Genomic DNA, 22,820 nt, shown 5'->3' with positions numbered 1-22,820 from the left:
TGGTGGTTGCCATGACAACAATCGACGGGTTTTTCTTGCCTTCGATTCTTATCCTCTTCCCTCCCACTGCCTTCCACTGACTTTCCTCCACACTGCAAGTCTACTACTACCTCTCAGTCTCTCCAGTCTCAAAAACATCAAATACCTCTCTCATCAGAAAAGTCTTCTGAAACCAAAAGAAATAAATCAAAATGGACTCCCACCCCCTCACCGACCGCACCAACACCCACCTCGTCCAAGACACGGACAAGTTGAACGAGCTCAAGGCCGCCCCCGCCAAGATCAACTCGATGGAATATCATCGTCAGGTGCTGCAGGGAAAGTTGGAGAATGGCGATAAGTGAGTACCACCATCTCCCTGTAGATGTGTATGTGTGTACGGATATTGACTGTTGTAAAGGAACCAAGCAAGCTACGTCTCTCCCTCGGATGATATCATGAGTCCGTGCTCCAAGAAGTTGAGTGATTTGAAGGGCAAGCGGTTTAAGAAGTATGCCCCTACCTCCTTGTATACAATGTGAATTTAATTGATGCTAATGTTGTGGTGTGTGTAGTGCCGGCAAACCCCAGTCCCTCTTCGCCAAGCTCGGCAAGAAGAATTTCGAACAGCAGTCGTCGGCCCAGAAAGAAAACACCGAGGCATGATTGATTAGATCGTCTCCGGGTGGAAAAGGATACATCTTTCGGTGTTTGCGCCGGTCGCAGTACTCCGATTGTTGATGATCCAGTAACCGGGGTGATTGATTGCTTCTGTTGTTTTTCTTAATTTGCATTGGTTTGCTCTGGGTCGGTTGTGGTGTTTGTTGGTTCGGTTTGGATTGATTGGGTTTATGAGAAAATCAGGGCTCGATATGGGATTCGGCCATGCTTTATGCTTTTCTTTTTCTTTTCTTACGCCTTTACTTCTTACTGCTCTATTGTCACATCAATCACTTGATTGATAACTTCTTCATATTGATAACTATGGATGGTTAATGAATGCAATGCGTGAATGTGCTGTTGCTGACTCATCGGCCGATCAGCCGAGGTTCGGTCGGCTGCTTCTCCGCAACCTCGATACTCCGCATTACTTCCTCAGCTTATAACCCCATCCTCCCTATTTCACATCCATTTTCTCTTTTAATCATATCATCATACTTCCAATCAATTAATTCTAGTATCCACAGTAGTCTATCATGTCAGCCTCCACCCGCATCCCCGTCATCGCTCAACCCTTCGTCAGCGACCGGGCCAAGCGTACCCTTGACCAAGTATTACCTCCCCATACCTCCTTCCCACAGCTACATCCCCCACACCCCCCATTCACCACCCCCAACCAAACACAATATTAATAATGTATAGGTCGAACAATTCGTCGAAAAAGAATGTATCCCCTCTGAAGCCATCTTCCGCGCCCAACTGGGCACCGGCTCCCAACGCTGGTCGACCTACCCAGCCATCATGGAGACCTTGAAACAGAAGGCGCGCGAACAAGGTCTCTGGAACATGTTCCTGCCCAAGAACCACTTCGCGCAGGGAGCCGGGTTCAGCAACCTCGAGTACGGACTGATGGCAGAGTACCTGGGCAAGAGCACGATTGCATCAGAGGCGACGAACAACGCCGCCCCGGACACAGGCAACATGGAAGTCCTGGCGAAGTACGGCAACGAGCAGCAGAAAAAGCAGTGGTTGGAGCCACTGCTTGAGGGCAAGATCCGGTCTGCCTTCCTCATGACGGAGCCGGAGGTCGCGAGCAGTGATGCTACTAATATTCAGTTGGATATTAAGAGGGAGGGCGATGAGTGGGTTTTGAATGGATCTGTATGTCTCACTCTCCCCCTCTCTTTCACTTCTTACCTTCTCTGCATTACTATATACTCTCCGAGTATACATGATATATATATACTAATGCTGGTATAGAAATGGTGGTCCTCCGGCGCTGGAGACCCCCGCTGCGCCATCTACCTGGTAATGGGCAAGACAGACCCCACGAACCCAGACCCCTACAAGCAACAATCCGTGATCCTCGTCCCAGCACACAACACCCCCGGCATCACCGTCCACCGCATGCTTACCGTCTACGGGTACGACGACGCGCCGCACGGCCACGGCCACATCACATTCAAGAACGTGCGCGTGCCCGTCTCCAACATCGTCCTCGGCGAAGGCCGCGGCTTCGAAATCATCCAAGGCCGACTCGGCCCCGGCCGCATCCACCACGCCATGCGCACCATCGGAGCGGCCGAAAAGGCCCTCGAATGGATGATTGCGCGCATCAACGACGAACGCAAGAAGCCCTTCGGACAGAGCCTCTCCTCGCACGGCGTGATTCTGGAGTGGGTAGCCAAGTCACGGATTGAGATTGATGCTGCGCGGTTGATTGTGTTGAACGCGGCGATTAAGATCGATCAAGGGGATGCGAAGAGTGCGTTGAAGGAGATTGCGCAGGCGAAGGTCATGGTGCCGAGTATGGCGTGCGGGGTTATTGATCGTGCGGTGCAGGCGTATGGCGCTATGGGCGTGTGTCAGGATACGCCGTTGGCGTATATGTGGGCTTGGGTGCGGACGTTGAGGATTGCGGATGGGCCCGATGAGGTGCATTTGTTGCAGATGGGCAGGAGGGAGAATAAGAGTCGGAAGGAGGAGGTGAGGAGGAAGTTGAAGTGGCAGGCGGAGGAGACGGAGAAGTTGTTGGGTGTTACTGCTGGTGGAAGGAGTCGGTTGTAAGAAGTTCTTGATTTTATGGGTGGATGATGTGGGTGAGGGTGGTATAGGATAGTATGTTGATTTGCATGCAAAATCTCATGAATCATATTCATCATGCACCGTCCCGATATAGGACTGCTCTAAATAACATAAATGGATATACGAAACGTCATCATCTCCCTCCTTGCCTCTATCCCTCCCTGTCCACGTACTAAATCAAGTTTAAGTACGCCATAACTAATCCCATAGTCATCGTGTAATGCAACCTAAACTTTCCCCATCCAAACCTTATCAAACGAACAAAAAAATAGAAAACCTGGATATAGACTCGCCCGCGAGCAGCTGCTAATAATCCTCATCCGCCGCATTCTTGCGCACCTTCTTAGCCCGCCGCTTATTCGCCTTGAAATGCTTCTTCGACGAACCGCTCTTCACCTCCGATACATCGACTCCGCGCTCCAAAGCAACCATCATGCGCTCCTTACGACCTGTCAGCTGCTTGCGCATCTCCTGGCCCTGCTCCGTGTACTGGGCATTGAAAGGAAGGGTGAGACGGCCGGTAGAGGTCTTGGCGCCGGGGCCGAAGAAACCCGAGTCGAGGTTGCGGGATCGCGCACCCTTCTCGACCGGCTTGAGGAGAGCGAGCAGTTCCGGGTCTGTGACCTCCTCGTTCTGGAGCATTTTGGCGAGTTGCGCTTGTCGCCGGGCCGGCAGGTGGGCCATGTCGTAGAGGTCTTTGTTGAATTCAATAGGGTCAATGGGGTCGGAGCCTTCGGGCGTGGGCGGCGGGTGGCAGAAGAGGAGCTTGCCGTTGACGTAGTCCTTGAGGATGTAACGAGCCGCGCGCGACTCGTCGGGCTGACCCTGGCCGGTGGTGGCGAAGCCACGGGCGCGGGCATAGGCGCGAAGAAGTTCGTGGGAAGTGGGGATGCCAGTTCCTCCTTCTTCGATGGGGCGGGTGTTGATCTTCACGCCGTAGACGTTCTCGACAAAGTGCTTGGGAATGCGTTGGGCGACGAGGGCGGCCGGGCCGGTAAACTCGCGCTGCTGGTCGATGGGGAGCACACCGTTGACGACCAGCTCAGCCTTGGTGGTGGCAAAGTTGGGGAAGACGAGACCGGGACAATCGCAAAGCATGATCTCGGGAGACAGGTAAAGAGTCTGGAAGTGCTTGGTCTTACCGGGGGTGGCGGAAACGGAGACCTTCTTGGCACCGAGCAGGGCGTTGATCGTGCTGGATTTACCGACGTTGGGGTATCCGACCAGACCGATGGTCGTCTTCTTCTTGACCGGCCCCTCGGGCGAGTCGTTGTCGGGAAGAGTTTCGGGGGTATTGGAAAGGAAGAGCTCTTCCAGTTCTTCGACATCAAGAATCTCTGTGCGTCGGGAAGAGCTGGAGCTGGCGCTGGGGTTGAGTTCAAGACCACCGTCGTGCTCTTCTTGAGGCTCTTCGCCGTCCTTAATGTCCAGAGACTTGGCACCCTCAGCCGACTGCTCCTCCTCAGGAATGTCCTCTTCGCTTTCGTCCTCCGAATCGAGACCCTGCTGGAGGCGTTCGTTGCGCTCCTTGGCCAGATGGGCGGAGAAGAAACGGAAGCTGATGTTCTGGCGCTCAAAGTGGTCAGCCCACATGGCACGTTGGGCCTCAGTCAGCATGTCGGCCTTGTTGACAAGCAGCAGGTTTTGCTTCTTGGGGTCGATCTCCTTGACGTAGCTTTCCAAATCCTCAGAGCGGTAGAGCAGCGGGTTACGGGCATCGACAATCTGGACTACCAAATCGGAACGTTCAATAACACGCCACAGCTGGCGCCAGACCTCCAAGTTGCGCTCGAAAGGAGTCATCAACAGATCCTGGTTCTCCTGCAACTCGGCCAGGCCACGACGCCAATTCAGGAAACTCTCGCGCTCCATCAGCTCCAGTTGCTGACGGGTGGTGGACTGGTCCCACTTGGGCCGACGGGGAACGGTCAGACGGTTCTTGTTCTGCTTGTGCTTCTTCACGGCGGACTTCTCTTCGGCAGCGGACAGCAGGTAGGGGTTCTTCTGGTCGGTGTGGATGATCTTGACGTTGTTCATCTTCTCGGCGGTGAAATCGGTGCCGGCCAGTTCGGCGGTACTGAGGAACTCATCGAGGGCAGCCTGCTCGGTAATACTGCGCATCTTCACCCAAGCAGCTTCGGTGGGAGCGTTGGTGATGTAGGTCTCGCCCTTTTCGTTCTTGCGGGCAATGCCGGCATTGTGCGAGGCCTTTTTCATGGAGGAGGCCTTGCCTTTGCCGAAACGGTCGTTCATCAGGCTGTTGCCCAGCCCGACGGAGTTCTTGGATTTGGCGAGCACCATGGTGACGGTTGTCTCTGTACCTGGGGGGTAATGAGAGGAAGAGACACCAGGGATGGTGGAAGATGAAGAAGAGAAGAAGAGAAAAGAAGATTATTAAGAAAGGTTTGATAAAAACCCAATCGGGCAATTTTCGTTGAACCCCGCGCGGATAAGATAAGGCTGACTCAGCACTTTCTTGCAGTCATTCAGGCAAACTACAAGGAATGAGGAGATATAAAAGTGATATAGAAGGAAGTAAATAAAATTATAAACCCTCTCGATACAATGAAATCCAATAATATCAGCAGTGGTGGTGGTGAGGACCTTTCGCGATAAGCGGCACGTGACCATCCCACGACCGCGATTTTTCTGCCGAAATTCAGTCCAACATTTAATCTTCATCTTTGAGCTTCATTCTCACCATCACAACTATATCCCCTCCCTTCTCACTTTTCTCCCTGAGTATCTCTCCCGGATAACCGGTTACCGCCCAAAATGCCTCCCCGGAAGCAGTGGATGTAGGTTGCCCCTCCACATTCACCTACTCAAATCTATGTACCCAACTAACCCACTCTCAGCGACAAGAAAACCGCAACTACCTACCAACTCTTCCACCGTTCCCAACATGACCCTCTCATTCACGATCCCTCTGCTGACGACCGCGTCCTGCACCCTGTCTACGGTCCTCCCATCACCCCCAGTGAATCTTCCTCCGCCTCCAAGCACCGCGGCCAAAGTCTCGCCGAGCTGAATCAAACCTTCGGCGATGCCGCGCGCAAAAACGAAGGTGAAGCCGCCAACTACGGCATTTTCTACGATGACTCGCAATACGACTACATGCAGCACTTGCGCGAGCTGGGCACCGGCGCCGGCGACGCTTACTTCGTCGAAGCCAAGACGAAGGGCAAGGACAAGGGCAAAGGATTGAAGCTGGAGGATGCTTTGAAACAGGTATCGCTGGATGATGGGCGAAGCGAGTTTGGTGGCACCGAAAGCGTCTACAGCTATGACATGCGCTCGACGGCGTCTTCCTACGTGCGCAAACCCACCTACCAGGACCAGCAGAACGTGCCCGATGCTATTGCGGGTTTCCAGCCGGATATGGACCCGCGGTTGCGCGAAGCCTTGGAGGCGCTGGAGGACGAGGAGTACGTGGATGAAGATGACGAGGAGGACGTCTTCGGCCAGTTGACTACGCGGGCAGAGGAAATGGACCAGGGTGATTGGGAGGATACCATCTTCGACGATGTCGAGGAAGAAGACGATGGATGGGAATCCGATGCGACAGAAAAGGCCCCCGTGCAGATGGACACCACGGCCGCAAAGGCCCGCTACCAAGCCTCAGAGCAGGAGGATAAGCCCGGCGAGCTTCCCGAACACAACGAGCCCGCGCCCGACATGCACCCCGAAGACCAAGGCTGGATGCGCGAATTCGCCAAGTTCAAGAAGGACGCCAAGTCTGGCAAAACAGCCGGCGTCCCCGCCGGTCCTCCCAGCGTCGTCCCCTCCCATCAGGGCAGCACCCTCGCCTCGACCGTGTTCACCGTCGGAGGCACCCCCATCCGCCGCAAGAAGCGCAAGGGCGCCCTCACCAACCCCTCCGCCTACTCCATGACTTCGTCCTCCCTCGCCCGTACAGAAGGCCACCGTCTCCTCGACGACCGCTTCGAGCGCGTCGAAGCCCTCTACTCCCTCGACGAGGAGGATGAGTTCGACGACAACATGTCCATGGTCAGTGGAATGACCGGTATGACCGGTATGACTGGTGTCTCGGGCATTTCGACTGCCTCGTCTCAGGCACCGAGTCTCGTTGACGCGAACGGTGATGCCGTTCGTCCTTCCCACAACTTCAACAACATCATGGATGATTTCCTTGCTGGGTGGGATGACAAGACGAGTTCCCAGGCTAAGCGGAAGGGCGCAAAGGCGAAGCGCGGAAAGAACGGTAATGAGGCGATTGGCATTCGCATGCTGGATGAGGTTCGGCAGGGATTGGGCCCTGCTAGGGTTACTGGGAAGGTGTCGGGCAGGGCGTAGTGGATATTCCTCACCTGAGTGAGTGAGTGAGTGGAATGTGAGTGATGGGTATGCTTGAATGATTGCAACGATACCAATTTATCTATCATTTGGTGGGAATAAAAATGCGGGATTGGCGTTACGGTGTGCATGTGTGTGTGAGATGATTGCATTGCTTGCCTGGTGATAGACCACTACTATTTTATCATATAAAAGTTTCGGGTTCACACTACTTGATCATTACTCTTGAATTACCCGGTGTAGATGTAGACTCTATCCCATACTGTACATTCGATATAATACACGGGGTATACTATCTATCTATCAAATACATCGCATCACACATAACCCATATAGGTACCTATACTATAACGCCCCTCCCACCTTCTCAACAATCCACATCGCCAACCTTACCCTCCAACTAACCCTCCTCTCCGTCCTCCTCAAATCCTCTCGTGAAATGGCCTTCGCATCCTCCTGCAGCCGCTCCGTCTCGGCGCCCAACTGACGCTTCAGCTCTGCATCGCCCGTGACAACGAGCGCTCCCACCTCCAGATCCAGACTATAGCTGCGCTTCGTGTAGTTACTGCTACCCACGAAGGTCAGACTGGGATGTTCCTCCTTGGGGAGGGTAATCCAGAGGCCCTTAGCATGGTAAGTCCAGCCACCGGGCTCGCCGACAGTGCCGCGGCGCCATTCTTTCAGCTGGATGGAGTTGGTGCGCTGGGCGTCGGCGACGCGATCAAGAAACCGCGCGGACAGGTGCGTGTATGCTGCCGGCAGCATGCCAGAGATACCGGGAGAGCCGTAGAAGCCGTTGGCCCAGGGGGAGGCGGTTAGGACGGTGCCTCGGGTGGTGGAGTCGGTGTGGGAGGTGGAGGTGCTGGCGATAAGGAGAGAGGAGAGGACAGGGTGGATGTTGAAGTAGCCGGCTGTGAAGAGCCAGCGGGCGCCGGAGAAGGCGGGCGAGGTGGACAAGAGACGGAGGATGGTGGTGACGGCGGGGAATTCGGTCGAGGTGTCGTTGGATTTGAAGAGGGAGGTAAATTGAGCGACGGGGTAGATGTAGGTTTGGTCGGGGGATTTGGGGGACAGAGTGGATTGCTTCAGTGAGGGCTGGATGAGAGGGCTCAGGACGGTGGATGAATAGGTGATGAAGTCCTCCGGATCGTCGAGAGGTGAAGGCGCACCGTTAGATGCGGGCCAGTTGAGGAGGTAGCCTGCGGCGTTTTGAGAGTCGGGGAGGACTTGGAAGCTGAGACTGCATACTGCATTGTGGATGCCGGCGTAGTAGTCGGTCAGCTCCTTGGAGTGGAAGACGTGGTATCGGTCCAGGCGGTTCGTGAAGTAGTCGCTGGAGAGATTTGCTCTGGGGTTCTGTTAGCGTCCATGTAGTATCGCCGGAGCATCGAACATACCCTGACAGAATGATTTCCTCGTCAAAGCCGTATAGCTTCATGTGCTGGAGACCCCAGCCCTCGTTGATCCGACGAGGCACCCATTTCTTCTTCAACCCGGTCAAATTCGGGGTGTGGAACATGCGGATTTCCACTCTATCCGCACCGTGTTTCTCAACCAGAGAAGCCAATAGCGACGCACATGAAGGGTTGGGCGTTTCGCGCGTTCCTCGTAGAGCGTCCGTGAGGATGGAGACCTTGAGCTCGGGGTTGGCCGCGAGAGCGTGGTCCAACGTCTCGATCAGGTCATGCTCCGTCTTGCCGATGTACAACGTTGAGAGGTAGATACGTTTGCGAGCCTTCTTGATTTTGTCCTGTAGAATGGCACATGCTCGAATTAGCCGCAATCCACGACGGTTAAAGTCCGAGATATCCCCGTACCTTGAGCGTGTTGTAGAAGCTAGCCGGGGAGTTCAAGATTGTAATCCGCGACGCCGGCACCTCGAAGCACGGCGAAATGCGATCCAACTCGGTCGTGATGCTCCCTAACGGCGACACAGCTGAGGTCGCAGGCGAGCTGGAACTGGCATGGCAAGTGTTGGCCGAGAATTTGCGCTCGTATAGTAGGACTCTTCGGGCAGCTGGTCTGCGTGCAGCACATCGCAGGGTATTACCCCCAATTCGTCCGAACATGATCCCTCCCTAGATAACCTCGAAGAAGCGACAGACCCTCAGGGAATAAAGTGCGATTGCCAGAGTAATGGTGGAAGTGTAGAAATATTGAATCGATGGACGAGCGGATGCTGCAAACCCGACAAACAGCGACCCGCGCTAGACCGGATCGGGACGGCTTCGACCTCCGGGCGGAAAGCGAGCGACGCAAGAGTCGAAGTCGAACCCGACCTGTTCTCAGTTCCAGCCATTGCTGCCCCTTTCGCTGCTCTGCACACAAGATGTCGACCATTCTTAGGACGCTGCGCAATCTGAGACGGATTGGCATCAAGGTGAGATCTTTTACGGTTCTTCCGGAGGCATCACGGATGAGTTGCTAACTGTATCCCCTCACAGGATTATGGCCACCAAATGCAGGTATGCTTTCGGATGCTGGGAAAGGAGAAGCTTGTGGAGGAGTGAAATGGATACTGACGAGACGTGCTATTTGCTGCAATAGTACATTGGTGAGTAGACTGTTGGCAGGTGGTCATGGCAGTTAAGACTAACGCCATGTGATTCTAGGTGATACCAAGGCCGGTACCTTGATCGGTGTTGACCGTTACGGCAACAAGTACTTCGAGAACATGGAGGAGGAGCTTCCTCGTGGGTGATGCTGATCTTGGGTCCATAATTGTCGCTGACCATGCGCAGTCCGTACCCGCTGGGTCGACTACAAGGAAAAGGAATACGACCCCTCGCAGCTTGAGCCTGGCTGGTGAGATTCTTCGCAGTTGATTGCCATATGCGTCGTGCTGACTTTGCTAGGCACGCTTGGATCTCCTACATGGTGGATGCTCCCCCCACTGCCGACAAGATCATGCAGACCGGTGTCCGCAGCTGGGAGCTGCCTGAGCACAGGCCCAACCTGACCCTCAGCCGTGCTGCTTTCAAGACCTACTCTACGTGAGTTTTCTAGTCGATTGCTAGTCTAAATACCAAAAGCTAACGAGTACAGTACCCGCCCCAAGTACTCCGCCTGGACTCCCGTTGCGGCGCCCCGGTAGACGTCGGTAGAGCGTTGGCCTAGAAATCAGACCATGTTCGAAGATGTGTAAATAAATAAGATGTCCTACTTTCCGTTTGAACCATCGCGATTGTCACAATTAGTATCCCCATTGACCTGCCAATTCTATACAGTAGTCCGTAGTCTAATTATGCACATGAGGATATCACCGAGGTATCACAGCAACCAAATGCCAAATCAAATGCCACAAAACAGCTCCCTTGACGATATAGCTACAATAATCAGAGAACGTATATACCAGAGCCGATATTGGACCAGTGTCGGATGGGTCGCCGATCTTCGAGCTCGATACACCACCACAGGACATCCCTCAGCTTTTGGATCTGATTCTCCGCCTCGTACGCGCGGGAAAGTGCATACCACGCCTCGGAGTTGTCCCACGCACTGCCACGCTTGGTCAACCCGGACAGCAGGCCAAAGGCACGCTCGCGGGCCGCGATGCGGTTCAGGAGTCGGGGCTCTTCGTCCGAATCCGGAACGATTTTAGCCTGCGGCTTTTCTTCTTGACTTGACCGCTTCGCGTTGTCTTCGGATGACGGTTTGCTTTGATCGCTCGAAGACAGCGATAGCGTCGACACACCGGCATCAAGACGTGGCTTTGGTGGCTGCAAAGGCATCTTCTCCTCCCAAACATCGAGTAGCAGATTTGATAAACCAATAGTTGCCTTCGGATGGTCCGCATAATGGAGAAGCGCCGTCTCGAAGTGTTCCATAGCTTCATGCGGGCGAGTCTGGTCAATGGACTGGAGACCGCGCTCGGCATAGACGTCTGCCCATAGTTCATCAGTGCTCTTAGGGACACCCCATCCGCGCTCCCTAAACGCTCTAGCAGAGGTCTCTTGTGACGCCACAAGAGCTTCGAAGCGCGTCACCTGCTTGGCTGCCTCTTCGCATGCCTCATGTGCGTCCTCGAAAGACGAGGCTCGACGATAGAGACCAGCGATGAGTAGCCAAACCTTGATGAGGATGCACAGGCCATGCTTTTGGGCTTGAGTAGGTGGAACCTTGGTCACTGCCCTGGTGGGAGAGTCGAAGGCGTACGATGTAGGTAGTCGGATATCCTGCTCCGGTGGCTGCTTGGAATGCCCGGCTGGAGCGGGTGGTTGGTTGTGCTTCATATTGTGAGCCATAGGTCCCAGTGGCTGCTTTGCGCTCTGCGGCTGGGCCGCTGCGTCCGACACAGCTAGTCCAACCATGTCTGGGACAGGGTTGCCGGCTTCAGGCCCAGCCTGAGTCCCGCTATCGCCGTTGACATGGCTTGAGTTGGCATTATGGGCATCATCTCCCTTCCTCAGAGTATTGCTCCTTTTACGGGCCTGACGTGAGTCTGTCCCCTCGTTAAGCCCGGACTTCTCCCCATCTGTGACCTGTATCGCCGGTGCTGAATCCGTATAGGCTGAATTGTCTGTCTTGGGCTCCTGTCCGAATTCTGCCCTTCGGTCAGGGGCGCGGGGTCCCTTGTGGCGTCCAAAGAAGCTGCCGCGGAGGCTCTTCACAGTTCCAGCAGAGCTTTTCGGGGGTACAAGGTGCTCGTTCTCGGTCTTGGTATTGGCCTTCTCGCTACCTTCCAGGTTCAGAGAGCGGAAAAGCGTGGCGAACAGACTGAGGAGCTGGTCGCTATGATTGACAGCAGCCCCCGGACCCTCGACAAGTTCCACAAATGCCAACTGGGTCATCCTGGTCTCAATGATACGTTCCTTCTCGCGGACTCGTAGCTTATCGATAAGCTCATGGGTGATGCCCGCGATCTGGTCTTGAGCAGTCTGGTTCTGCTTCTGGGGTCGTCTGTCGCTATGGGCGAGTGACGTCACCGTTGCAGGGAACTGCTCAAATGCGGCTTCACACGAGCGCTCGGCAATGTCGAAGTCCTGCTTCGCGCTGAGAAGAAGAGCAAGCAGATGCCACAGGGGCACCAGATCTCTCTCCCGAGCAAAATCGGCTTGACCTGTCTTATGCTGTGCGTCAGATGTCAGGGCCGATTTGACGTAATCAATGGCACCGTCCAGATCACGGTTCTCTGCCAATAGAACAGCCAGCGTATATAGTGAGGAGCAGTTGGCATCGTCTTCAAGCTCCGGGGCTAGACTTCTTTCCAGATAGTCGATCGCTTCTGCCCGGATGTCGTCGCGATCCTCGTTCACAGGAGTCCAATAAGCCCAGTTAGCAAGCCCGATACCAATTCCTCTGTAAGCTGCAGCGATGTCCGACGGAGCAACGGCCTGGGAGCAGGTTGAAGCAGTTTCAGGCGCAATGAGAGTTATGCCTTGCTCTTCATCATCTTGCACATGCTTCTCGGAAAATTCCTTCAGGAGAGAAGTGAGATCCTTTGCTTTCTCGGCCTCTTTCTCCGAACCAAAGCAACTCAACATCGTAACACCCTCCGACACGGTGCGCAAAAGGATGCCATCATTCTCCAGATCTCCCGATTCAGCCCCTTTTGCTGCTCGCTCTTTGGCACTCGTGACAATTTCGATATATGAGTCAAGCGCCCTCAGAGCAAGGTCGTAGTCTGCGAGTGCACAATGCACGTGGAACAGACGCCGCAAAATCAGATGTGAATGGTATGTCTTGGTAGCAGCGCGGTAAAGGATCTATAGTCATCAGCAAGTTGCTTTCCATCTCTCAGTCCCTCGGCGTGGAACTTACATCAAGAACGTTCCTGCCGACAGCATTCTGGCCACCCTCCCCAAGCTCTTCATCTGTCCAACCGGCACCGCAAAGCACCTCCCAGTTCTGGATGACTTGTTCAACCCAAGCCTCAACTTCCGGGTTGCTCGAGTCAGCCGTGGGGAATTTTGTTTCGCGCAGAATGCTAGCTTCACAAAGCGACTCAACGCGCCGGATTTCACTGGCGAGCTGCGGGCGTTCAGGCCCATTTGCAGGAGGGCAATACGGCAGGCCCTGTTGCAGGATCCTTGATAGCAAATTGTAGTACGACTTCCATGTTGGTGATTTCGAAACCGGCTCGGTAGTGCTGTCCATAAGCATGCCTTGGGGTAAAGTCATCTGCTTGACTGAAGGATGAGACGCCCACAGTCTGAAGAACCCTAGCGTCGTGGCTATCGTTTGAGCATTAGCAGCGGCAAGGTCTTTGCTGGCTTCCTCGCACGCCAGTGAGGCACCTTGACCCAATAATTTCTCAGACCAGTAGAGAAACTGTGGGCTGTTGGTAGAGGATTGGAGTTGAATGTTCACCCATGGCGTAAGCGAATGAAGGGTCTCCAGGGCGCCTTCTGGATCGGAGGTCATGCGCTGTGCCGAACCTAGCATGGATTAGCAGATGCAAATCCCATCTTCACGGTGGAGCATACACACCCTTGAGATAACATGCCTTGACGAGACACGTCTTGGTCCATGGAGAGAGCTCTTCCCCTGCCTGCTCGAGCTCGCTCACGGCTTCTTCAAAGTCCTGAGGAAACCGAGCAGCCGCCAAGCCTAGCTCATTGACAGTCCAATGTACCCATCCCAAGCAGACCTGCGCCTGGAAAACTTCTTGCTTTGATCCTTCTGCCCGGTTGACGGTGGATAAAAGTGACGGAATCAGGTCATGAAGACCGGCGGCGGAGGAAGGGCGGGGGGTGGAGGGATGCGTTTGAAGATGTGAGGCCAGCTGATATTCAGCGCTGGCTACTTCGAGGAGACCTGTGGCATCCTCATTAGTTCATCTGCTGGCAGGCCAGTATTTCCGGGGAAAGGCAAGTTGGCATTACATGTTCTCTGCGGAGCATGTTTGGTCACTTTTCGAATCAACTCTGGCACTTCTTCCCATTTATTCTGGCAACGCGCATTGTCCAGGGCCGTAACATAGCGATGCCCCTTATCAGAGTCTCGACCCTGCGTGAGTGGTAATCGGTGCCTCGGTCAGCGGAAGGCATGTGGTGGCAGATTGAGGGGGGAAGCTTCACAAGGTAGCGATTGAGATGTTCCCAGGGGGGAATGAGAAGCCACCACTTACAGTCATGATTGAGAGAGGTCAGACAGAGACGGAGGGATCAATGATTACAATCGGAGGAAAGAGAAAGAAGCAGCGTCCATAACAGGGACGAATGCCCACTCGAGGCAGCAGAGAATCAAGATAATATGGCCCGTTGACGGCGGAGACCATCTTAAGGGGAGACCCGCCGTAACGTACGTAATGTCTCGTATTATTGCCCGAGGCTTCATGTGGTCCGAGCGTCGAAGCCAAAAATTTCCAGAAATTTGGATGTTTAGCATCACTCAATCTTGCGCCAGACCCGTCAATCGCTTCCCCGCGGTCGCTTGTGCAATTCTGCCCTCGTGAAGATGGCCTACATGTCTATGTCCCTCCACGCCGTCAACCACCGGTTGACCAACGTGCCTGTGAAGCAACTACCGCATCTCGCATCATGCCTCGCATCCTCCATTAGCAATTGCGGGGAGCTGCTGTCAACTCCCCAGAGCCAAAAGTCGGGCAAGACGGACTCTGACAATGCCGTTCAGATTCATAAGCTCATTACTCGCTTGGGGAGTTTGCTGCAGGACCGCACGTACGAAGGTCGCTGGACCGCGGTGGTGCTTGTGAAGGCGCTGGTCGAGGCTGGCCAGTGGGAGATTCTACGCTCGAGCGAACCGTTTGTTCGCGGATTGATCAGCATTTTGGCTGTAAGATGCTCAATTGAAGACAATACTGCATGGCAGATGCTCACTGAACTGCTGCGAATAGAAATCGGACCCCGTTTCCACGAAGAAAATGTGCATTATCACCTTAACTCGCATCTTCCACCTGACCTACCAGTATCCGACCCTCGTTCGCGAGATCACCACTCCGTCTCTGCCAGGCTTCATTACCTCTGCCTTGAATCTGATCTCCGTCAAGCCATCTTCTGAACCCGTCCGGAGACTCAAGCCGAATACTCCCTTCGTCGAAGTTGTACTCCAAGCCGTCAATGAACTGATCGCAAGGCACCCGACTATCTTCCGGCCGTTCACCGCGCAGATTCACAGTATTCTTCAGGTCATCATCGGATCCACGTCGCCCACTTTCCCGGAACATGTATTGGAAATCGCTCAGCAGCTATTCATCTCCCTCCACAACTGCGCCCCGAAGAACACCGGCGGCGATGAATGGAAGAGCGCTTGTCGCATGACCATCACCTCTGTTCACGCGGCGTCGTCTTACGTGCTGAGGGCCATTGTGGAACAATGGGAGTCCGTTGACCCGTCGCTACGACAGATGTCGCAACCGCAGAACTACAGCCAAGAAGTGGGCAACGGCCCTGACGCTTTGGGGCTTGAGGGCTGGCAGGGTCTGAATTCCGGTGTCAACCGGCTGGTTGTGCTCTTGCGCATGCTCTCTGGATTCGTCGGCACCGCTACTGCTTCTACCGTGACTATTCCGGTTGGAGCGATCCTGGATCTGACGTCTCGACTGAACATGGTGGTGTATCCCTCCGGTGGCAGCGACATCCAAGCCAACCCCCAGATTGGCCGCGCGGAGCGAGAGCAGCTGCTCACCGAACTCCCTCGCATCCACATCGCGTGCATGAAGCTCCTTCTTCACCTGGTCAAGGCTCTCGAAACCAGCGCCATCCCCGTGGCACAGAACATCCTGGAGCAGGCGCTGTGGGTTTTCCGTGCGGAGCAATTCAGCCGGGATGTCCGCACCGCCGTGTATGATCTGGTCTGCGCCCTGCTCACCCGCATCGGCCCCTCCATGACCAAGCAGAGCGTGTCCTCCCTCGCCTCTATGATCCGCAAATGCTGCCACGACCTCCTGCCTCCCACCGGCAACCAGGGCGCAGCCACTGAGAAGCCGGACCCCAAGTCGAAGAACAAGTCCAGCCAAGCCACCGTCAACGCCGACTCCTTCCTGAACCCCGGCCTGAAACAAGTCCGTCAGACCAGCTCCTCCTCGTCCTTCCCTGACCTCACACGCGCTGCTTCCGAGCTCCTCGCCGCCGCGCTGACGCACACACCGTCCGAGTTCATGTCACCGGCCCTTCGCGCCGAGGTCGACCGCACCCTCATCCTGACCTCGGACAAGAACGCTATGCTCGCCAGCGTCCTCAACCCATTCCCAGCTATGCAAGGCCGTGGTGTCGGCACCAGCATTCTCCCCTTCCTGGCGCGCAGCTATCCCGCCGAAACGGAAGTGGAATGCCTCATCCGCCCGCGCATGCCTGTGGTGATGAGCGGCCCCACAACCAACGGCTACGTGCCCATGGAAGACGACGAAGACGAAGATGAAGACGCTGCAGCCACCGCCGTTCCCACATCTACAGCAACCGGGTTCCTTAAGCCCACTCCCACCCCCACCCTCCAACACCATGACATGATGGACGTGGAGAAAGATATTCCCTCGCCGCCAAGCAAACGCAGCTACGCCGATGAAGTCGAGCAGCCGGCGGCATCATCTGCTGTCCCATCAGCGACGACGACGACGAGTAGCCCCGGCTCGCAGAGCAAAAAGGCCCGGTTCGAACCAAAGGCTGCTGCTGCGGTGACCCAGCCGCCTCTGGACGCAGCATCTCCGGCGACTTTCACCGGCACGGCTGCTATCTCTGTCCCTACGTCGTCCATCGCCGGGCCGGCTCCGGTGCAGACGCCAAAGCCCGCTCAGTCTTCTATTGCTAAGCCATCTGCCTCGGCCGCGGCGGGAGCAGCTGAGGATGAGAGCGATGATGAAATGCCCTCTCTGAATGTCGACCCGGACACAGATGATGAGGACGAGGATGAGGAGTAAACGAAAAGTTAGAGGGCATATGCATGTACCATATACGATATAAACCTCAAAAGTCTAGCTCTAGCGCTTGTTCAAAAGTTCATAAATAGATTAATCTTGGAAAGACTCTCTCAACATGGCAGTAGATCCAAACAAACGCCATCGTCAATGCTTCATTTGAATCCAACACAAACCTGCACTATATGTATAAGTTCGCAGATAAGATAAGACGCCAGACACAGACAGATCCAACTCTACTATCTATCATTTACTCTCACCATCTATGATCTATCCTAAATCTATATAGACTAAATAGTGTATACACCAACTCGCCAAAAGTCCCAAAATACCAAAAATATAAGTAAACATCAATAAAACCTCACCCCCCTATCCCAGAACCCCCCACCACCATCCCACCTCCCGAACCACTTCCCACTCCACCACCACCACCCCTTATCCCCATCATCCACACCAACCCCCAAACCCCTTAACAAACTCACCGGCAACGGCTCCGTGAACCACAATCCACCCCTTGAAAAGTCTTCTACCAGCGATCCCGCCGACCCCAACAGCCAAGTCACTGCAAACACGGCATTACAAGCCCGCCTCGCCGGCCGCGGCATCCATAACCACAGCGGAGAAATAACACCCTGAAGGAGAACCCCCACCGCCTGGAGAACAAAGAAGCGGAACGGGCCTGCAAAGGGATACGTCTCGCGGTTCTGGACGTAGCTGCCGGAGGCATGAACCAAGCCGCTGAGAGAGAATGCGACGAAGGCAGTGAGTACACGGCGGACGGAGCGGGAAGTTGATAGACGGGAGGGAAGGAGAGAGAGGAGCCAGTGGGCGGCGGAGATGAAGCCGTAGCGGAAGAGCTGGTGCCACCAGAGGCTCCAGCAGCCGGCAAGGCTGTGGTCGAGGATGGAGGTGAAGAAGGGGCCGAAGGCTGGGGGGTAGAGGTAGGGAGCGGAGAGGGGGACGGAGGTGAGGGATTTGGCGGCGTTGGGGAAGGCGAGGGAGAGGCCGCCGAAGATGAGGGGGTTGAGGCAGGTCACGTAGTTGAGGGCGGCGAGGACGCCGGTGCCTGTTACTAGACAGCGGTAGATGTGGATGAGGATCGGGTAGGGGATTAGATAGTGGAAGGGGAAGGGGGGAGGTGCAGGAGGAGATACGCTGCCCATGAAGTATTGGTCGCGGATCATGAGGAGCTTGATCAGGTCGAGGAGGAGGTAGGATTGGATGAAGAGGGTGAGTGTGGCACGGAGACGAGTGCGCATGGTGATAGGTTCTGGGTTGGTGTTTGTGGTTGTGGTTGCTTTTTCTTCTTCGCTGTGATGCTCTGAGGAGTTGTTGAGCTGCGCCTGGACTGAGGCCGGTAAGGCGCCCATGGTGGAGATGCGCCAGTTCCATTCAGGCCCACGCATGCTGGTGGCTACACTTATGACCCAGTTGAGACGGTGGGATAGCGTCTGCGGATATGGTTGCCATGAGACAGGTTCGGCGCTGCTGTTGTGGGTAGTGACCATGCATTTTGATTCTTTAGCATGGCCGTTGAGGGCGGCATCGCCGTTTGAGATAGTCATGGTAGATGACAATGGGTGGCGCTCGATGCGTTTGAAGTCGCGCTCAACATCGCGGAAGAGAAGAATCGTCGCGGACCAGATGGTGCTCCAGACGGGAATAAGGCCGCCCATGTAGCCATTGCCTCCTGTGAGCATGCGTCGATGTTGGAGGACATTGCTGGTGATGCCTATGACGCACGCCAGCACCAGGGGACGGACATAGCGGCCACCTCTTTGCTGCGGGACAAGGAGCGCTAGAATGGACAGCACGAGGGGTAACATCAGATGCCATAAGAGCACGGGCTTTACATCGCCATTTTGAACAAGGGACTCGAACTGGGCCTGATTGTCGTGGATAAGGCGGCGGTATGAAAAAGGCGGTTGAGAGGCGGCCATCGGAAGGATGGTGGGGCCTAACGATAAGAATAGGAAAGGGAGGGAGGACTCGAATAAAACGAAGTGAATCTATAAGGATAAGGTTGGGTAGTCTATAAGAAAACCATGAGGTTCAAATTAGGATACTCCATCGGGTGGCGACGAAGTCATCGCGATGCGTCAAGGCAAGGGATCGCCACGCTGACCTACGGGCCGGCCCTGGCCGCATTCGCTTTTTCCCTTGAGTTGTTCATTTGTTGACGGTCACAAATGCCCTCGCATATTACATATCCGATCTGCAGAACTATCGATCGGGATTGACGATAGAGGCCTGGCATCCATTGTTCAAAGTATAACTAGCTGCGGCGTAGTTTCGAGCCTATTTTCGTTTTTGGAGTGCGACGGTTGCTTCGACACGGAAAGATGCTGGTTCGGTAACCATTCCGCACGTTGTTTGTCCAGGGGGTTTGAAGCCAGGAAGATCCTGTCAGAAATTGGTTATCATCAGCCAACTCCAAGTGTCGACCCTGCCTGTGGCGTCATTACTGAAACTGGAACAGCATCATGATCCGGTGAATCCCTGGTAGAGTTGCGGTCGGAGTATATCTCGCCAGTTCGAACAAGCAATAGCGGTGTGCCAATTTTCAGTTGGGAGGCACTGACTGATGTGTCCGACGCAGAGATATTTAATATAAAAGCTTGGAGATTCTCAGCGTGCTGCTGAAATGGTGAAGATTCTGAGAAATGATGGGTTTTTCTTAGTACAGCATTAACGCTGTGAATGTTGTACAAAGAATGCATGGGGGAGTCCACACAATGTGGTAGCAAACATGACACGGTTTTATGTGATAATTCAATGAGAGCAAGTAAGCATCCCCTTGCTTGGGAGGGAAACCGATCCTGAAACCGTCGAGCGAACAGCTAAACTTCAGCTAGAGAATCAATGGATCCATGACTGAATGAGTGGATCTAGCGTCTGGAGTTGTTGGAGACCCCGAACGAAATGTAAAAGAGGGTCTCTCTATCTGGGGTAGAGACAAGAAATGAGAGATCATGGACCCTCCTTTAATCTCACCATCCCATGGCTCGTTGTTCCGTATTATCCTTCATAATTCACAATGCACAGATAAGCGAAATGATCAGCCAGTGTACTCAACTACCCGTTGATTCAGTCCATCAGCATAGTGAATTGGCAGGACGATGGATCTCTTCATCCTTCAGACAAATGCCGTTCATCTGTTTATCGGTCGGCTAAAGCCGCCTCCCCGCGTGGCTTCGGTTCCTCTCGTATTCCAACTCCGTCTTATGCATTCAAAGCGTGCATCTTTGTGCAATGATGCCATTCCCACCAACCACATGCCTGAACCACCCATGTTTGGGCCTCCGAACCAGGAATCGATCGCCGAAATGAGTATCTTTTATGCGACCAGCTCTTATGCACAAGAATCCCACACAACCCGCTCTTCCCACTAATTCGCCGGCCCATTCAATGTTGTCATGCTCGTCTCAATCTGGTGCTCTCCATTATCTGGGGCTCACCTCCGCATGATGATTGGAAGATGCACTGCGCTCGTGCTCTCCCGTAGCCCATATGGGGAGCCCAATATCGGAGTCGGTTATTGGGTTTCGCAATCTGGGATCAGCTGCTCTATCGTCAGCTCCCTCGTTATTAGAGGCTGCAAAATCCTCCTCAACGGCTAGCGCCCCCGGTGTATTTTGCAGGTCAGTTTGCTTCTTTCCGGTACTAATAGTCAGTGGCCATGACTACAGGGTTGGTCCCAGTTGGCCCCCAAGATACATAATCTCGAGTCTTCCCTGCTTAAGGGTAGTGATTCTTTTTATCTGTGGTCTGTGTCCTTCGTCCACCGTGCTCTGGGCGCCATTTTCCTTGCAAACGAAAACAACCACCAAGTATGGCTGGTGACAACCCCCCCGCTGCTGGGGAGCCGGCCATGCCCACCCGAATTTCTTACTGGCGCCTTCTGCTCGACCAGGGCGTGCTTACCCAAGAAATCCTCGATTATCCATGGGAGGGCTCTGGCACGGAAGACGACCCATACCTCGTCACCTGGATTCCTAACGATCCTCGCAATCCCATGAATTTCCCCGCCTGGCGCAAATGGCTGTATACTATAACCGTGGCTTGGGCCACACCTCGCTGTGTCATTGGTCTCGTCAGCGTACAGTGGAGGAGTCGAGCAAATAATGGAAAGTTTTCATGTGGGCACTGAGGTAGCCACGCTCGGCATTTCGCTCTTCGTGCTGGGCTTCGCTATCGGCCCTCTGCTCTGGGCCCCCATGAGCGAGCTCTGGGGCCGTCAATACCTCTTCTTTGTCAGCTATTGTGGGCTGGCGGCGTTCAACGCCGGCATCACCGGCTCCAAGAACATCGAGACCCTTATCGTCCTACGCTTCTTCGCGGGCGCGTTCGGATCGTCGCCCTTGACAAACGCCGGAGGAGTGGTGGCGGATCTGTTTCCCGCGAAGCAGCGGGGGTTGGCCATGAGTATCTTCGCAGCGGCACCGTTTATGGGTCCAACCATCGGCCCGGTTTGCGGAGGCTTCCTGGGGATGAACGCGGGGTGGAAGTGGGTAATGGGCTTCTTGGCTGCTTTTTCCGGTCTTCTCTGGATCATCGGTAGTCTGGTGGTGCCGGAGACCTACGCCCCGGTGTTGTTACAGCAGCGCGCAAAGAAGCTGACCAAGGTGACGGGAAAGATTCATCGAAGCAAGACGGAGGCGGAGAAGGGGAAGGTGCCCTATTCCACCGTCTTCAAGACAGCCCTGTCGCGGCCGTGGCTTCTTCTGTTCCGCGAGCCGATCGTCTTCCTATTATCCATATACATGGCAATTATCTATGGGACGTTATACATGATGTTCGCAGCATTCCCAATTGTGTACGAGGAGCTACGCGGTTGGAACCAGGGCGTCTCGGGTCTATCATTCCTGGGGGTCATGGTAGGCATGAACATAGCAGTCCTGTACAGCATCTGGGATAATAAGCGGTATGAAAGGACTGATGAAGCTCACAAAGGATTTGCACCTCCAGAAGCGCGTCTCCCTCCATGTCTGATGGCCTCGGTGATGATCCCCTTGGGCCTCTTCTGGTTCGCTTGGACCAATTACCCTTCGATCCACTTCATGGCGAGTATCGCGGCCTGTGTGCCTTTCGGGTTCGGAATGGTGCTGGTCTTCCTCAGCTTAATGAACTACCTTATTGATGCCTACACCATCTTCGCAGCCTCGGTGCTGGCCGCCAATTCAGTTCTGCGCTCGATCTTTGGCGCCGTCTTCCCGCTCTTCACGACCTACATGTACCACAACCTGGGGGTTCACTGGGCCTCCAGCATTCCCGCATTCCTGGCGCTCGCGTGCGTGCCATTTCCTTTTCTATTTTATAAATATGGCCCGGCGATCCGAACTCGGTGCAAATATTCAGCGCAGTCGGATGCCTTTATGAGGAGGCTGATGGAGCAAAGCACGCGAGACAATCGTCAGCCGGAGCCGGAGAAAGAAGAAGCTGCGGAGAAAGAGACAGAAGTGTCGCCGGTTCAGGCCTCTTCATCTACGCTCGGGGAGAAGTCGCGACTCGGTGATCTCCCTGCCGTGGCAGCCGAAGACACTGCTCGGACCCACTCGATAGCGTCGCAAGGGTCGCGGCGACCGGGCTCTGTGAAGGCAGAGTCTGTGTACGAAGGGAATCCGTATGACGTTGACCGAGTGAATACTCGTGAGTCTTTCAAAGATTGAACAGTCGCTTCTGTATATGTATTGTGGGTGTCGAACCTCAGACCCTCTTGGCATCGGGATTTAAATTAGTGTGCGGTTAGTTGCATAGCTAGCGTTCTCGTATATAGAATGGTAGATCAGCACTAAGACTTACGCTGCAGAATAACGAGGTAAATGCAGAGAATAGAATAGATCTTCCTCTCAATATCATCTACGAGAAATGAATTGAAACAACTGTCACTTTTAAGTATGGAGTAGTATCCACCCAAGTCACATGGGGCCGCGATTTAGCGCGTTTCTCCGCTTTCTTATCGAGT

At 54.5% G+C, this 22,820-nt stretch overlaps 10 protein-coding genes across 10 annotated transcripts; 6 read left to right on the top strand and 4 right to left on the bottom strand.

Annotated features, from left to right (window-relative positions):
- Positions 1–191: 191 nt before the first annotated feature.
- Positions 192–645, top strand: An17g01160 (uncharacterized protein; the record flags this gene model as incomplete). Its single annotated transcript, XM_001398308.3, has 3 exons — positions 192–340; positions 401–490; positions 555–645. 3 exons carry the CDS (start codon positions 192–194, stop codon positions 643–645), a joined length of 330 nt encoding a protein of 109 aa, XP_001398345.1.
- Positions 646–1,175: 530 nt separating this feature from the next.
- Positions 1,176–2,706, top strand: An17g01150 (uncharacterized protein; the record flags this gene model as incomplete). The annotated part of the gene is made up of 3 exons (XM_001398307.3): positions 1,176–1,250; positions 1,342–1,800; positions 1,900–2,706. The coding sequence occupies 3 exons, from the start codon at positions 1,176–1,178 to the stop codon at positions 2,704–2,706; spliced, it is 1,341 nt and encodes a 446-aa protein (XP_001398344.1).
- Positions 2,707–3,030: 324 nt separating this feature from the next.
- Positions 3,031–5,025, bottom strand: An17g01140 (uncharacterized protein; the record flags this gene model as incomplete). Its single annotated transcript, XM_001398306.3, has 1 exon — positions 3,031–5,025. One exon carries the CDS (start codon positions 5,023–5,025, stop codon positions 3,031–3,033), a length of 1,995 nt encoding a protein of 664 aa, XP_001398343.1.
- A 474-nt stretch (positions 5,026–5,499) lies between these two features.
- On the top strand, positions 5,500–7,041 carry An17g01130 (uncharacterized protein; the record flags this gene model as incomplete). Its single annotated transcript, XM_001398305.1, has 2 exons — positions 5,500–5,522; positions 5,583–7,041. 2 exons carry the CDS (start codon positions 5,500–5,502, stop codon positions 7,039–7,041), a joined length of 1,482 nt encoding a protein of 493 aa, XP_001398342.1.
- Positions 7,042–7,249: 208 nt separating this feature from the next.
- Positions 7,250–9,340, bottom strand: An17g01120 (uncharacterized protein; the record flags this gene model as incomplete). Its single annotated transcript, XM_001398304.3, has 5 exons — positions 7,250–7,303; positions 7,447–8,389; positions 8,439–8,791; positions 8,859–9,058; positions 9,229–9,340. The coding sequence occupies 5 exons, from the start codon at positions 9,338–9,340 to the stop codon at positions 7,250–7,252; spliced, it is 1,662 nt and encodes a 553-aa protein (XP_001398341.3).
- Positions 9,341–9,508: 168 nt separating this feature from the next.
- On the top strand, positions 9,509–10,135 carry An17g01110 (uncharacterized protein; the record flags this gene model as incomplete). The annotated part of the gene is made up of 5 exons (XM_059745449.1): positions 9,509–9,599; positions 9,654–9,734; positions 9,783–9,846; positions 9,897–10,034; positions 10,087–10,135. 5 exons carry the CDS (start codon positions 9,509–9,511, stop codon positions 10,133–10,135), a joined length of 423 nt encoding a protein of 140 aa, XP_059605704.1.
- A 241-nt stretch (positions 10,136–10,376) lies between these two features.
- On the bottom strand, positions 10,377–14,116 carry An17g01100 (uncharacterized protein; the record flags this gene model as incomplete). Its single annotated transcript, XM_001398302.1, has 5 exons — positions 10,377–12,746; positions 12,802–13,418; positions 13,471–13,797; positions 13,866–13,989; positions 14,111–14,116. The coding sequence occupies 5 exons, from the start codon at positions 14,114–14,116 to the stop codon at positions 10,377–10,379; spliced, it is 3,444 nt and encodes a 1,147-aa protein (XP_001398339.1).
- A 323-nt stretch (positions 14,117–14,439) lies between these two features.
- On the top strand, positions 14,440–16,858 carry An17g01090 (uncharacterized protein; the record flags this gene model as incomplete). Its single annotated transcript, XM_001398301.1, has 2 exons — positions 14,440–14,778; positions 14,840–16,858. The coding sequence occupies 2 exons, from the start codon at positions 14,440–14,442 to the stop codon at positions 16,856–16,858; spliced, it is 2,358 nt and encodes a 785-aa protein (XP_001398338.1).
- A 243-nt stretch (positions 16,859–17,101) lies between these two features.
- An17g01080 (uncharacterized protein) lies at positions 17,102–19,575 on the bottom strand (the record flags this gene model as incomplete). The annotated part of the gene is made up of 3 exons (XM_001398300.3): positions 17,102–17,125; positions 17,338–18,864; positions 19,321–19,575. 3 exons carry the CDS (start codon positions 19,573–19,575, stop codon positions 17,102–17,104), a joined length of 1,806 nt encoding a protein of 601 aa, XP_001398337.3.
- Positions 19,576–20,687: 1,112 nt separating this feature from the next.
- Positions 20,688–22,524, top strand: An17g01070 (uncharacterized protein; the record flags this gene model as incomplete). The annotated part of the gene is given in 1 exon segment (XM_059745448.1): positions 20,688–22,524. A coding segment is annotated over 1 exon segment (1,837 nt), but the record flags the coding sequence as incomplete, so codon positions are not given.
- Positions 22,525–22,820: the final 296 nt, after the last annotated feature.

The sequence above is a fragment of the Aspergillus niger genome (genome assembly GCF_000002855.4).
Source record: "Aspergillus niger supercontig An17".
Taxonomy (NCBI): Eukaryota; Fungi; Ascomycota; class Eurotiomycetes; order Eurotiales; family Aspergillaceae; genus Aspergillus; species Aspergillus niger.
This window is presented reverse-complemented; position numbering and strand designations above follow the sequence as displayed.